The sequence below is a fragment of the Ixodes scapularis genome, unplaced genomic scaffold (assembly GCF_016920785.2).
Source record: "Ixodes scapularis isolate PalLabHiFi unplaced genomic scaffold, ASM1692078v2 PGA_scaffold4__175_contigs__length_147842914, whole genome shotgun sequence".
Classification (NCBI taxonomy): domain Eukaryota; kingdom Metazoa; phylum Arthropoda; class Arachnida; order Ixodida; family Ixodidae; genus Ixodes; species Ixodes scapularis.
The window spans coordinates 19557192-19572070 of record NW_024609879.1 but is presented as its reverse complement, the minus strand read 5'-3'; the positions used below and the strand labels follow the sequence as shown (position 1 = coordinate 19572070).

At 45.5% G+C, this 14879-nt stretch overlaps 1 protein-coding gene across 1 annotated transcript in view; it reads right to left on the bottom strand.

The window, feature by feature from the left end:
- Nucleotides 1-13673, bottom strand: part of LOC8037859 (USP6 N-terminal-like protein) — a 67441-nt gene extending 53768 nt beyond the window's left edge. The window contains exons 1-4 of the mRNA XM_029982862.3: nucleotides 13308-13673; nucleotides 5461-5537; nucleotides 4033-4195; nucleotides 193-235 (exon numbers count right to left, since the gene is read on the bottom strand). Of these exons, the coding sequence (XP_029838722.2) occupies nucleotides 193-235; nucleotides 4033-4195; nucleotides 5461-5464 (210 nt within the window). The 5' untranslated portion in view covers nucleotides 5465-5537; nucleotides 13308-13673. The remainder of the gene's footprint in view (nucleotides 1-192; nucleotides 236-4032; nucleotides 4196-5460; nucleotides 5538-13307) is intronic.
- Between the last annotated feature and the right edge of the window lie 1206 nt (nucleotides 13674-14879).

The following is a 14879-nucleotide window of genomic DNA, read 5'->3' as shown; positions in this document are numbered from 1 at the left end:
AATTGGTCCGGTAAGAGCGTAGCTCCCACCCCATTAGCTTACGGGTGAACAAAGTATGGGTCCAGTTTCCGGTACGTTTGATGGCAACATCGAGTGTGGAGGCCCCAGAACACGTCGACGACGAGGACTCTCAACGAATGCTTCCTTCACCTCGAGCACGAGCCAGCCAAAGCTCGATGCAAGGGGGCTTACCTTGGCTTCGTGGCCGGTGTACTTGTCCGGTAGCCTCGAATTGCTGCAAAGTGGAAAGGCACCGCATCACCCCAAGCACGAAACCTTGGCCCAACGCCTGTCCAGACATTGTCAGTGAGCCCACCGGATGGACCACTCATAATTTCGGTTGTCAAAGCGGCTAGCCCTAAGGGGAAGTCCTACCCTGCAGCATTTCCTGGCAAGTTGAAAGTCTCCAAACGAGGGTTCTCGAACCAGGTTCCTAAGAACCCAGGGCTTCCTGGAGTTCCCAAATTTTGTCGACCCGTCCCTGCCCCAGAGTATACATTTGTACAGTCTTAGCACTATTTTAGAGGGTCTGAGACACACACTGATGCGCAATTAATGCCTGTTAACACTCTTGCAACCGAGTATGACCAAGAGAGACAAGACTTGTTAAAACCTCTTAAAATTTCTTAGGACGAGAGAACATACTGGCATGCTGGAGCCATCTATGCGGTAACCCTGGAACTGCATTTCACAAGAGTGAAGGTTTTGCTGTATTTCCAAGGTCAAATGTGCGTAATACCTATAAGAAAGGCTCATTTATAACCAGGGTGTCGAACCGGAACCAAACCGAAAACCGGAACCGAACCGGTATTTTTTTCTGGAACTGAACCCGAACCGTTATATTGTTATCGCGATGAACCCGAACCGGAACTGAACCGGAAAAAAAATAACAGTTACCGGCTCATGTCAAAACGGTTCGGCCACGCGCTGTTGACAATGAATGTGCTATCAATGCCATCTGTTTTTTAAGTGCCGTCAACTGACACACACCTCGCTTACATATTTTTCTTCTCCACTCAGTCCTAGGAATATAAACACTGCATCCATGAATCTTGACATAGGAACCGGTATTGCACTGGAAGCGGCTTGCACGGAAGAAAAAGAATTGGAAGGCTGTGCAAAAAAAAAAAAATATTGCATCACGGGATTTCATTTTCCTACAATCTCGTAAATCCTAAATGCTGCTGTGTGCTCATTTCATAACACGTTTCTAGAACGCGCGAGTTCTTGAAGCTTGCTTCCATCAGAATGAGAAAAGAAAAGGCTGTGGAGTTTGATAATGTTTGAGGGAGAGAAAGAAATTTTATTTAGAGTTGAAATGAGCATTCATGAATTATATCTGCTCTTCGCTGCCCTAAACCACCGGTCAGAGTATATCGAGCTATGAAGTGTCAAGATTTACATGCCGTATTTTTTCGTACCGGAAACTCGATAAATGCGGGGAAAAAAAACAGGGATACAAACCCTAGTCGCTCGCGGAGAAGCGAAGCTGCGCGCACTTTCGAATTTGACAAAGGATCTGCCGAGCTTCTGTTGCTTCCGTCGCCTGCCCAGCGTACTCATGGGACTCAAGCGGGCGCGTGCGCTCAAACCAACGCTCAGCAGACGCTGGAGTTAGCGCCCGTGACAGACAGCCCTGTCATCAGACAGTCGTTGTTTGCCGCTTGCATTGGCTACAGGCTTTTATAAACGTTATGCACTACTAGTTTCGACTACTTTTCATTTGTTTTCATCGGTGTCCGTATTATACATGAATAAACGCGCCAGAGCAAATCGAATTCTACGTACGTTTGCCGTGACCCGTACACCTTTGGGGTGTGCACCCTCCTCTTTTTTGTTTTCTCTCACAAACACGCCGTTTGTCTGTACTTATTTCACGCTGGCTTTCCGACGATGTTTTATTTGTAATTTATTTTGATGTTGCAATTTGTCATTTATAATTTCCGAACCGGTTCGCGAACCGGTTCGCGGATCGAATTAATCAAACCGGAACTGAACCGGAACAAAATAAATTTATCTGAACCTGAACCGTAACCGAACCCATATTTTTTTCGATTCGACACACTGTTTATAACATTGACAAAAGTTTTTCGAGCCAAGAAAGAAAGGATAATCCGCGAGAGAAATAGAGAATATGCCGGACCGCCAAGTTTACACTGCTACCCAATAGGTGGCGCCAGTGTGTCCTCTAGTTGTAAGAGGTTTCAAGGAACCCAGTTTTAAGAGGTCGCAAGGGTGTGAACGGGCCTTTATGATTCAAACACTTCATAGTATGTGCATTTTTTTTTCCAACGTCTATGGGCTTCTGTACTGCTTTTCTGCACACACCAAGACCAAAAAGGTTGCTCGGCTGCCGTTCAGATAAAACATTTTAAGAACTCCCAGTTTGCAATATTAGCAAAACATGTGTAAGGAAACTGTTTAAATAGCAGGTATCTGGTATGTTAACAAACGAATGCACCAGTTGCACGTTAGTATAAAAAGCAGTTGGTAATGTCTATCTTGAAAGAGAACCAGTCTTCAATAGAAGGGAAGAAGAGGGGGTTCTCATTCTGGATCAAGAAACCCCTAATGCTAAACTCCGACTGCTGCACCACCAACTTTGCCCAGTCAAACTTTTTCGGTTTTGTCTGCTCCAATGGAGCAAGCTAGCGATGCTGCAACAGTGCTTCATTTTGTTTTTTCCCCCCCTTTATTTCAGACAAGTTAAAGACAAATTTTACTGCCCAAGCTGGTGCCTGAGTTAAGGATATCACACCATACCAGTACTAGAGCATTGGAACATGCTCGTCTGTTATCAAAACTATTTCATGCTGGTGACAACCTTTTCACCTTTTATTAAGCAGTAGAAAAAACTGTGGAGCCCATATTTGCACCAGCCATATCATATTCCAGTCTCTTTAGGCACACTTGTTGCTAATGTGTAGAGGAATTAGCATACAGACACAACACACATTACACTCATACCCTGCATGCCCATATAGAGCATTGAAACCGAAAATAACTTGAACACACACTTTTTTTTTTATTTTTATACTTTGCGTTGGTGACATACAAACCTTTGCCCGCCAACCAGCCCTTTTTCAATTTTGCGCGTACACAAAATAGTCAAATATCAGTCAAACAGTGCGTTCAAAAAGTTTGAAAGATTCGAACCTGGTCAAACTCTAACCTTGTCGAGCTTACGACATTCATGCTCAAGCATTTATTACAAAACACAGTTAACAGGAACAAGACATGTACGACAGACGGGCACTCATTCACAGCTGATTGTTTAATTTTACAGTTTGCAAACAGGAAGGCCAAAACCCAGACCACCCATGTGCAAAACAATTCTCGTAATCCCAAAACAAGGAGCGGGAAGCCCCCTTAATACGCAAACTGAAAGTCAAGGGGAAAAAGCCTCCAGTCGTGAAGCTCAACTATAAACACATCTTCTGGCTGAAGATAAAAAACAGACTCTGCATTCTTCAAAAGGATAGGAAGGTAACTCATACACGGATGGAAGGAAGGACACAGGATGAAGGATAGAAGGGAGGATAGAGGACGACTTTTAGAACTGTAGGAGGACAATGTGCATGCATTGCCATTGCTGAGCCTCTTCACAGGCCTTTGCATTAGATTGAATTGGGCAGTGGCACGTATTGAACCCCCTGCATTCAATCCCCACCCTTAACCACTTCTCTCTAATTGAGCATCATATTGGTGTGCATCACTATCGTATTGTGCAAGTTAAAGACACCAGGCTAGCGATCGTAATGCGCTGGCCACATTGCTACTCTGTAGCGTCAACTAGTGTACCCATACTTCGAAGGTAGACCTTACACTATAATATCTCTAAACACGAATGTTCAATTTGGTGTTACTTCGTTAAAGGTGTTCCAATTAATTGTTGCCCTCATAAGTGCAACAAAGGCTACCACAAACGATTTGTGTGGCTCTCAATTTTCCCACTAGTATCCAAAGTGAGATTTCCAGGCTTGTGCGAATATCCACAAGGCCAAGCGGCGGCGTTGGAAGAGAGGCACTCACTGTATAAAGCCGTACTTGTCGGTGACGTGGTACAGCTCAAACTTGGGGTCCTCCCAGGGGTCGATCTCGGCCACATTCTCCCGGCCTCGGTCGTAGCGAGCCACGATGGCCGCCCGCTCCTCCGCCGCCCGCTCCAGCAGCTCCGCCTCCGTCAGCTCCCTGCCTGCGAGCGAGGTGCCCCCAAGTGTCCCCTTGAGGTGCCACTCGCGGCTTCTAGCCTCCACATGAGACCTGGAAGGCGTCCCTGACTGGTGTGTTTGCCGCGCCCTCAAAAATGGTTCCTCGATTTCCACCCAATGACGTCGCGCAAATGTTGCACTGTCGCTGCTCGCGACCCGGGCGGTGTCGCAGCAGTGCCGGTTGTACGCTGCAATGACGGTGACACTGGCCTTCTCTCATGTTTTTTTTATATGAAACGTTCATAGGCTAGGTTTTCAGATGGAGTGACGCCTCGAAAAGTGTAACCGCGAATTTCCTTGTTGAATTTAGCGGGGAAAATGATGTCACGCGGCTTCGTGTCACGTGACCTGTATGCAAATTCAGTTTCCCCGCTAGATTTAGTGGGAACATTGACGACACATGACCAACACATAAATTCAGTTTACCCACTACATTAAAGGGTCCCTGAAAAGAAATGCTTTTTTTTTTTTAAACAGTCTAGTTCGTACTTCCAAGTCAAAAAATTAATTTTACCGAAAAAAATTTCTTTAGAACAATACTGACAGTGCGAGATTTATTTTAAATTCTGTGCGCGAAGTCCATGACGTCATGGAAAAGTCACACACTCTTTCCACTTCAACGAGATGGTCATACACTCTCTCCATCTCAACGTGATGGCCAAGCCGATCCTCTTCTCCACGTGACCTCTTCTCCACGTGACCAAAATGCCAAGAGAGCAAACAAATGGAAAGGAGGTGACCACTAACCAAATCGCGCCTCGTGCCGTCAATGTTGCCTTGAAAAAAAGAAAAGAAAGTTTCGAGTAAATTTGACTTTTTTTATTTTCAACTACGCTGTGTGAAAGAAGAAATGTTTTGTTCTTTTAAGGGCTTCTTAAAGCGGCAAAATTGTCACGTGAAAAGTGGAGTTAGCGCTGCTAACTCTAAACTCCACTAAATACTTGGTTTAGCCCTAGTGGTTTAGCACCATTAGCACTAAACCAAGAACGCTTCACAAAGTAACACAATTGCGGGGGAATTCACGACACACTTGTTGTTAGAACTTTTACCACCAACTGCCAAGATAGAGACATCCAACAGCATGACGCTCCGACTTTAGTGAGATCATTTGTTGCACTTGGGGACCATTTTGGACGCACAACCGGCAAGGCTGCCAGACACACCAGTCGAAGACGCGTCGCAGGCGCGCTGGGGGTGGCTTCAAGCATGCCGGAGAAAACCCGCCGCTTCCGCGGGTCCGGGTACTCACTCATGGTGTACCACCACTCATTCCGACGCCGCCAGGCCCGGCCAGCCACGCCTCCTCACAGGGAAGGGCGGGAACTCCTGCACGTGAAAGCGGCAGGGCTTAACCTCCGGAAGGGGCTCCAGAGTCTCAAGACCAACCCGCCTTCTTTTAGTTTATTTACAAAATTATATCGAAATTTTATCGACCTCTTTGAGAGATTACACTATAGGAGTGGTCGAAGCACAAGCGTTTGCAACGTCCAAATTTCAAATTGGGTCGAAAAAGACTTTTTTTTTTCAATGTGGACAACATTAGATTTATCTTGTTCTACAGTTGTATAAATTCGAAGTAAAATTTATGGCGATAGCGTTATCGGGTGCAGCATTTAACCTATTGCTATTTTCCGCGGCAGAAAGGGTTAATAAACCCTTTCTGCCGACACGAGAATTGCCGAAAATATTTGTAAGTTATATTAATAAACTATCTAGTCGTATCAACAAATTGCTTGTCCCCACAGCACTCAAGTTCCATTTAATCGGCGTGACACTTCCTAATTCATATTAACTGCTAAAACACCTTAAAAATTTTAATGTTTTAAGTTGGACAGATTTCTTTGCCCTTCAACATTCGCTGCATACAAAGGATTCAACCGAGCCTGCAACGCTCTGCATTCAGCCGCAGCGACACCGCTCGTCGTGCAAGAGATTGGGCTGAAGACTTAATGACAGCATTATGAGCAGGCATGCCTCGAACACGTTCAAAGCACCTTTACTTCCTAAACATGCACGCTTCCAACACGTCTGCAGGCAGTTTTGGTAAGACACACGTGACAGGACCACCCCACAGGGAAGAAACGAGCCTCGGACGGTGTCTGTGGACTGCATTTCGTGGGATGTATTAGCAGTGTGAACGTGGCTTTTAGATTCGCACCGAGCGAAGGAATTTCAACTGCAAAGCGCTCATCGCAACAAGTAAAATTGAAGGGGAAAGAAATTTGGGCAAATGACCCGCCTCCCTCGATCCTCCATTCTACCGGTAAACCCCCCTTTTCGAGTTACTACAGACAAATTTGCTTCGAGGAGTAACAAGTGCGTATAAATGGTGCAAAATATGTCAACTTCGCCGCGGTCGTCGATAACTTCACAAAAGTGAAACAATCGTGTCCACGATTCTTTCTTCGGCGTTCTTGTCTACAAATGCAGCCATCTCAAAGGCTGCGAAGCAATTTGACGCTCCCCACGTAGGACTCCGCTCGACCGTCTCTCCAGTCACGCAATTCCCTTTAGATGTTTCTACGCTCAGTTTCTCTCCGAGTGCAACCGGAAGCTATAGAAGCGAGCTCGGGGCTTTCGGCATTCATGCCAAGCATGTGCACTCGTATGGTGCAAGCATAGTTCGGGGCAGCAGGTGGCATTCGACTTGACTCGCGCCAAGATAAGAAACAGTTTGGTTGCCAGTTTTGTTCAGAACCAGTGCCGACAACTAGTTGTGTCTCGCTAATGCGGATACCGTGCTATGCGGGGTGCTTTCTTGGGGGCTTTACGGATTTGTTCTAATAAACGAGACCATGAAATCTACGCTAATGCGGTCTGTGCAGGCAAGTTATGCGGCCAGGGCGACATGGTCTGGGGGGCTAATCGTCGCGATGAGTCAAATGATGAACTAAAATTCGTTACCTTTTAGTTAGTGAAAATAAACAAATGGTACCAATTACAAACTCGTCGAGCGTCATCGAAAAAACACTAAATCGATAATTTTCATAGACGTTCAGAGCGTGGGAAGCGCAATAGTGCGTTAAATGTACCACTTGTACAACAGGCACGACGCTGGCGGTGAGAGAATGCGGGTGATGAGGCGAGAAAACGGCGTGGGCGTGTTACCGCAATGGTAGCCTAGATCCTGCTGGACGAGTTGTAACTTTAGCACTCCACTGAGCTCCAAGTCTTTCTAAATTAGACTTATTTCATGGTTCTCTATGATGCCTGGCATGTCTCTAAGTAGAACTAAAGGCTTAAATTCACTAATTCAAAGTTAATTAACAATTTAATTGATCAGCCAACGTATCGTGATGATTACCCACCTATTATGTCCCCCGGAGGGTATAACTCGCCGGTACAAAACGCATTAGTGTAGCTTTCACGGCTTCTTTAAAGGAGCTGTGCAACGATTTAACATTGAGCCTTGTCACAAAGGACGGAAAACACACCTCCTTCCTTCAAATTGTTGTGATTCCGCCGCGTAATCCCGAGGCAAAAATTAGAATATTCCCCGACCTGCAGCCGCGAGCGGCGGCCATGAGAAACATGCGGCGTGACGGTCTTTTAGAAAGATAGCAAGTTGTGCGAATACCAGCTCCATAAAAGGCAACTTTTCTATAAATCTTGTCTTTCCAACATAAACGTAAATGCGTCAAAATCCTGGTATCATGGACATAACTTTTATTATACAAAGTTTTAGTGGCGCCATCTATCCTAGGTCCACAAAACCGTCAGTTCTATCTGCTACCGCGAACAGCCGCCAGAAGCCGAAGGGGAGGGGGACGGCCGGACGGGTATGGCCGGACCCAGATGAGACTTTCCTCCTTTCACTATATTGTTCGCGCTGCACCCGCCAGCACGTGGTCACGCGGTCGCGAGCGGAGGAGTTCTTGCTGCTCACTGATGGCTCTAGAGAGAGAGCTTCACTGGAACACAGTGCGAACCCCATTGACGTCACAGCGCACGTGACTCGGAAGATGGTGAAGAAGTTGAGATGTGCCGAAAGCCTCAATCTTTGTCCATTTTTAAAATAAAAACTAGGACATGCAGGCAAAAGCGGTTTCTTGTTCTTTACTTCAGAAAAGTCAAGACACTAACTCCCAAATTATTTAAGAAAAGCACTGAAACTGTTGCACAGCTCCTTTAAAAGGAAAACTTGTAAAGCTTAAACAAAAACACCCTGTATAGACTAAATTTCAAGGAACGAACTAGAGGTAAATACAGGGGTTTTTGCCTCGCTACTATTGATGCCTCGCATTGTGGGCGATTTTATGGGGGAACACATGTGCCCATATTAATGATGTATATGCAAACCACCCTCCATATAAGAGAATTCCCCCTACTACCACGTAATAGCCAAGCGCCCCCCCCCCCCATGCAGAGTTCCTAAACTCATACTGTCACACATCACATGAGAGGTAATTCAATGACTAGGTTCAAATCAATGAAATAATAATAATGTTTACTCTCGTTTGCAGGAAGGACCACAAGGCTTTTGCTCCGTTGCACGAACAAACATCAAAATAAACATATTGAGACAAGAATAAACAGACAAATTACGGATGGGCAACAGACCCTTTTCAGGCGCCTTTATAAAAAAATTGATAGCCAAAACAAAATAGCCATTGAAAGTAGAAATCATAGTTTTCTGCTTTTATTGCCTGCATTCCTGATAATGTATTACAAGCAACAGATATCTATTAAAACCTTGACTTCAAGCACAAAATGAAGGAACGATGGAGCCCGGGTTCTAGAACAGCTGCACAATGCGAGATAAAAACCGAACAACCTTGTCGATAACAAGACGTGAGCGTCAGGACGCTATCTATAAACATGCCAAGGCCTCTTGCAACGGATACCTCCGATTGGCATTCCTTGCAGGAGATAGATGTAAGGTCTGTAAAACACGCCCCCCCCCCCCACCTTTTTTTTTTTTTTTTCGAATTTAAGGATGAGTTATTTTCCCTGAATATTTATCCGTAACACATCATAAATTAACATGGTCACAAAATGTTTCATGTCACCTGCAAGCAGTACTGACTGGGCATTATCTACAGGTGGCACTACAGCGCTAACAAATATTAGAAATAAAAGGGGGCTGAGGTAAAATCTTTGAGGACACCAGATGCGAAAAAGAAAATGTCTGAGTGACTTATCCGAACGAACACAGCTGGGATGAGATGATAGGTAAATTTGGAACCAGTAACACAACTTAAGCAACTACCACATAACTAGCATTTGTGTAACAACAACTCATGTTGCATGTCGCACATTACCGAAAGCTTGACATGTCGAAATATATGCGAGCAACTCCTGTGTTTTAACAGAGACATAGGAAATAAAAAAAGGGCACAACTCAAATTCAACAAACCGTCCTTTCCAAAAAAAAATAAAAAATAATACACACGCTAACAAAGTACAAATTACTGGCACAAAGAAAACAATTATTTGGCTCTGTATGACCCACCCCACCTTTAGATTAGAGGATGCAAATATCCGTAAAACTGCATGTTCGGTTAAACCGGAGGGAAGCAAATCCGGTTTTGAAAGGTGGCTTCCCTCCACAAATAAAAATGTAATCAAGGCTTTCATTTCATTTTTATGTCAGTCCTAGAGTCACAAAGAGTGCATTATGTTTAGAATGACCAGACGTCCTGTTTTGGCCGGGACGGTTCTGTTATAGAGGTTTGTTTGTGCCGTCCCGTCATTCTGTCCGAATATAGTCAAATGTCCCGTTTTTGTGGGAGCTTGCTCGCGAAATCAGTACATGGCAAGTGGAAGAAAAAAAAAACATGATTACTTGTGTCCTGAGAGTATATTAGAATGAACATATATAGTGGAAAAATGTTATCTCCAAATAGAGTAAGATTTTTGGCTTTTTTGTGACTTCACTTGACAATAAGTTTTGTTTGCATGGACTTGTGTAGGAGCACTTTTCTATATAGGTAATGCGTGTGTACTCAACTACTCAACGAAAGCCCCAGAAAAGTGTGTTTTTGCGGTGAACTGAATAGTAGAAGAGCTTTTTTTTCTTTCTGTCTAGTTTTGCCCCACCCCCCTGATGTCCCGCTTGCAACTCTGGGGATTATGGTCACCCTAATCATGTTACTCTAGTAATTAGAAAGTAATAAATTCCCCAAAATCTGTAGATATCGCAAGGAGAGCAAACTATAGGGGGTGCTTTGTCTGGCAATGAATGACCATTTCAAGATCCCTTTTACATTTTCGAAATATGAAGGCGACAGAGGTGAAACCCCCCGGCAAAGACTGAAAGGGCAAACATTTATTTATTTCGGCCGAACAATCTCTATTCTCATATAGGATAATGTATAGAATATTCAAATATCCAAATATTTATATAACCAAATAATGCAACTGGTTATTCAAATACTGTCAACGACTTCATTTTTGCAAAGATCTAATTTTTGCAAACTTCGCGAATTGCCTACAATTTGCGAAAAATAGGTCCCGTAAACAATTACGGTAAAATGTAAAGACATTGGAATCTATATTGTAAACACATTGGAATCTATATTGATATCCCACCGCAAAAATGAGAACCCGTGAATAATTCTAGAACTCCAGCTTTGTCCTAAATCGCAAAATATTGAGCCCGCAAAAAATAGTCGTTTACAATATCCGGTTTTTGAATTTGAACACAGTGCAACCCACTTTTAATGATGAGAAACCCTGAAAATGCAATCGTTATAACCGATCATCACTGTACCAGACTAGAAACTGATCATTCCTGGTCTAGAAATTCTAGGAAATTATCGTTATAAACAGTACGTCGTTATATATGGTGTCGTTAGAAGTGGATTTCACTAACCAAATAACCAGTTATCTCAAAAAGTGCTCTGTAGTGTTTCCACTACTTTAGATAGTCCACACAATAAAGAGATGGGGATTTGTCGCTAGTAACGAAGCCACCATAGCTTCTAAAATTAAAAGAAAAATAATTATTTTACCTAGAGTAGTAAAAAAAAACCTAAAAACAAAAAAATTTAAAGGTATCCTCAAATCTGTACAGATGATGTTTTCTCCATGGGAAGTGAAATGTCTAACAAATTTAATTTTCCTGTTATGTCAACTCTGTGTATTTATTTTTCTTTATCCCCCTCCCCCTCCCTCAATGGAGCCCTAACTAATAATCGTGACTACAGCCAGCACCTGTACTAGCTACAGTGAGATTTTATTACAGCCTGCATGACCTTTTATGGCCTCTAACACCAGGCAAAAAGTGCTGCCAGTTAGTTAATTTGAACATTCTGGGACCGACGGGTGGTTTGTTGGCTAGTTGAAGAGCGGTTGCAAATTTTCCCAACCTCTGCAAAAGAGGAAACATAACTATGCAGAGTGGTTACCTGAACAGATACACGGGAAAATACCTAGGCTAGCATCACGCACAACCTGTGTTGCAAACTGGCAAAAGCTTTCTGGTCACCAACCGTACACATTTATCCCTCAAGTACAACTTTTTAGCACGGTAAATACTAAACTAAATATACTGCAATGTTAAGCTGCCTTTGCTAAAACAAGTGAAAGAATGCGAGCATTCCTCGCAAGAATGAGCATGCCTAATGATTTGGGAAGGGCATTTCTGTGGGGGGGAGGGATTGATTCTTAATTTTTCTTGAACGACTCAAAAGTCGACTATTTCGGAACATTCCCATGAGATTTCTTGACAAACAGTTGTGTCCTACCAGAATTTATCTCCCCTTTTCCAAGGGTGACCCAAGAAGAGCCCGCAAAACAAAGTTGTTGCAAACACTCTTCTCGTTCAGTGGGAGTATACACGATTCGAGAATTGCGACATCTCTTACGGCATCTTAGTTTGTACTATCCGGCATCGAATAGTATGTGTACTATCTTAATCACAGTTAGTGGAAACACGGGAGCATGTGGGATTGGCTACTGTCGGAGCACTCTACAGCCAGGGGCACAACTGCAACGTCACGGACGCACGGCAGTCGAGCACTGGTCGTTACAGTTCTCCGACAGTACCAGATCACATGCGCACCAATGTTCCCGCTAAATGGGACTAAGATATTACTTCATCTTCCGAAACATCCTACGTGCAAACCTGGGGGATTGCCCGTAGTCGCGTATGCTGTGGACAGTGTCCACACCCAATTCATTCTGTACCCTTAAGATGAGGGGGCTATCCTGGCGTCAAGTAGTCGTATGCAGTCTGACGCGTCCAGAGTACTTGGCATCCCGCGTACAAATTAGCCTGTGTCCATATCACTATTCTATTCCCAAAACTGTACAAGTTTTTCTCCCTACAGCAGAGAGTCTCAAGGGGCACGCGCGGTCTTACGCACACGGTACCTTAACATTCTGAGCCGCCAAGAAATCCATACCCGTACGATGCCGGGCAAACGGAAGGAATAAAAAAAAAAAAAAAAAAATGAGGAAACGGGGACAGCCGGCACTCGGTTGACTCGGTCTCGTAGAGACATATGCTTGCAGTTCTTCAGTCCACGCTGAACACAGACAGCAGGCCGGGACGTGTCGCGTGCTTTCCTCTTGTGTGTTTAGCTCTCGGGTTTTGCCATGTGCAACTTTCCTCAGCTCGCATCTCTTCCTACTCTTTCGCAACATCTGCCGCTCGGCGGAATGCCAGCGGTTTGACAGGAACAGGGAGCGCTGAGGCCGCCCACCGCAGGCGGGAGCAACAGCCACGAGGAGATTACGTGCCTGTCAGAAACTTTTGCGGTCACACAAGAGGCAAGAAAGGAAGAGTGCAGAATTGTCAATGAAGCAGAAGCGAGAACACGAAACACTCATAGTGCACACATTTCGTGCGACAGGCCGTTCCCCCCTGACTTGTGCAGGCGTCTGCGTGGGTAGAGGGGGGCCGATCTCCCACACGATGCACCCAACTGTCCAACCTGGCATAGCCTGGTTAATCCGCTGCCCTCCGTAGGAGGCTGTCGTCGGGAAACTGAACTTCGAGTCGAGACGGATGTGCGGGGGAGAAAAAATACGCGAGAAGCAACTAAGCCTAACTAACAGGTTTCGGAAGTTTTGAGAGCACCGAAGACCGGCCGTGGAACAGTACCTGGCAGGGGAATATGTGAGCGCGACGCTTTGCTTAACAGTACTCACCGACATGGGTCGAATGCGATAATCCTGTGGAGACAAGTTGGCGTCAAGCTGACAGAAGTGCCGCTGCTCGAAGCACCATGTCACTCGCAGAGTCCGACACAGCCGCCGCGCCGCCGTACTGTTGGGTGAGGCAGGTGAAGTGCCCACCGGTGAAGGATCCGCCACCACCATTCACCGAGGAGGTCGGAGCCCGTTGGAAAAGGGGCGTCGGCGCACCGCCTATCCCACACCGTGGCCTATCTCATTCACCGTGAATCGCATCCGAGCTGGCCGAAAGCGCCGCAGCAGCAACTATTTCAACGTCCCCCGTCAAAATATTGATGCATGTTATTTTCACGTTCGTGACGTCATTTTTAAAGAGAATCCGTCAGTGTGACGTCAGGGGGCCCAACAAACCGTTGCTAAGGGCTTTCAGGGTTGCTATGGACTCATACATGGATAGGGAGGTGTGCCTTTTCGACTGGCGGTGGCGTGGCCGCGTGGTGGTCACATTTGTTGGCGGCGCGGTGCCGTACGTTTAATGGAGGCGGCGTGCGGCCGTAATGCGTCGGCGGCGTCAAGATAGACAGGTGGGGAACCGAGAGGCAAATGAGCGACCGGATTGTGTCCCCCTCGGTTTTCTGTTTTTTTTTTTTTGTGGCGCCATCTATGTGGAGCATCGTGAACTCTCACTCCGGGTGGGCGACCAGTGGCGACCGGCTAAACTGACGGAGATGATTTCTCGTGGATTTTCAATGGAGGACTGTCGTGCTCTCGGTTTATTTTGCGCACTCGCCCACATAGAGATCATACATACTAACTGTAGAGGAAAAGGTCCGCCATTTTCCCATGCATTCTGGCTGCCGCAAGCGGCGGAGTATGCAGGCAGACCAAGGAGGTTAGAAGTACTAGGAGGGAGCACGTAGCAATATTGGTGAAGCCTAGTCACAAAAGTTTAAACGATTTTGTGCCCAGCGTGACCGCAGATCTCTCTGGCGATTGGTGCGCGTGACATGTCACGTGTGAGATAGATGGTTGATTGTAGAAGGACTCTTTGCAAGCTTGCGCGCGCTCCGTCCGGTAGGTTTTATTAATTCGAAGGCTAGACCAAATACTTGGCTAGACTGTGGTGCATTCTAGTACCCCATAGCAAGACGAAGGCTAGCTACGGTGTGGTCACGTTGGCATGGTAAGTGAGGAGAGTAAAGAGGAAAATGAGAAAGAGACGAGGCGTCAAGGGAGCATGGCTTGTGGAGGCTACGCGGTCGACGTCATGCCCTCTCCTACCCTTCTATCCTCCTTGAGGCAGACCCTTGGGGTCCCACATGGTTACCAACTGCTTTCGATTTCACAAATATATCATCAGAGCAGTTTCATAAACTTCAACAATCGGCGAACTTACCGGTGGAAAGATATTCGCGTTCCTTTCGAAGCTTTTCTTTTTGCATAGCACGCAGATGTACGGCCTCCCGTCAACACTAAAATAAACCAAATAACCGGCTTCGGTTGCTGGTTTAGTTTCGTATTTCCGGGCAGGGTGCCAGCGCCCGGAAATACGAAACCGCGCGACTACCAGATTTTTGAGATTTCGAC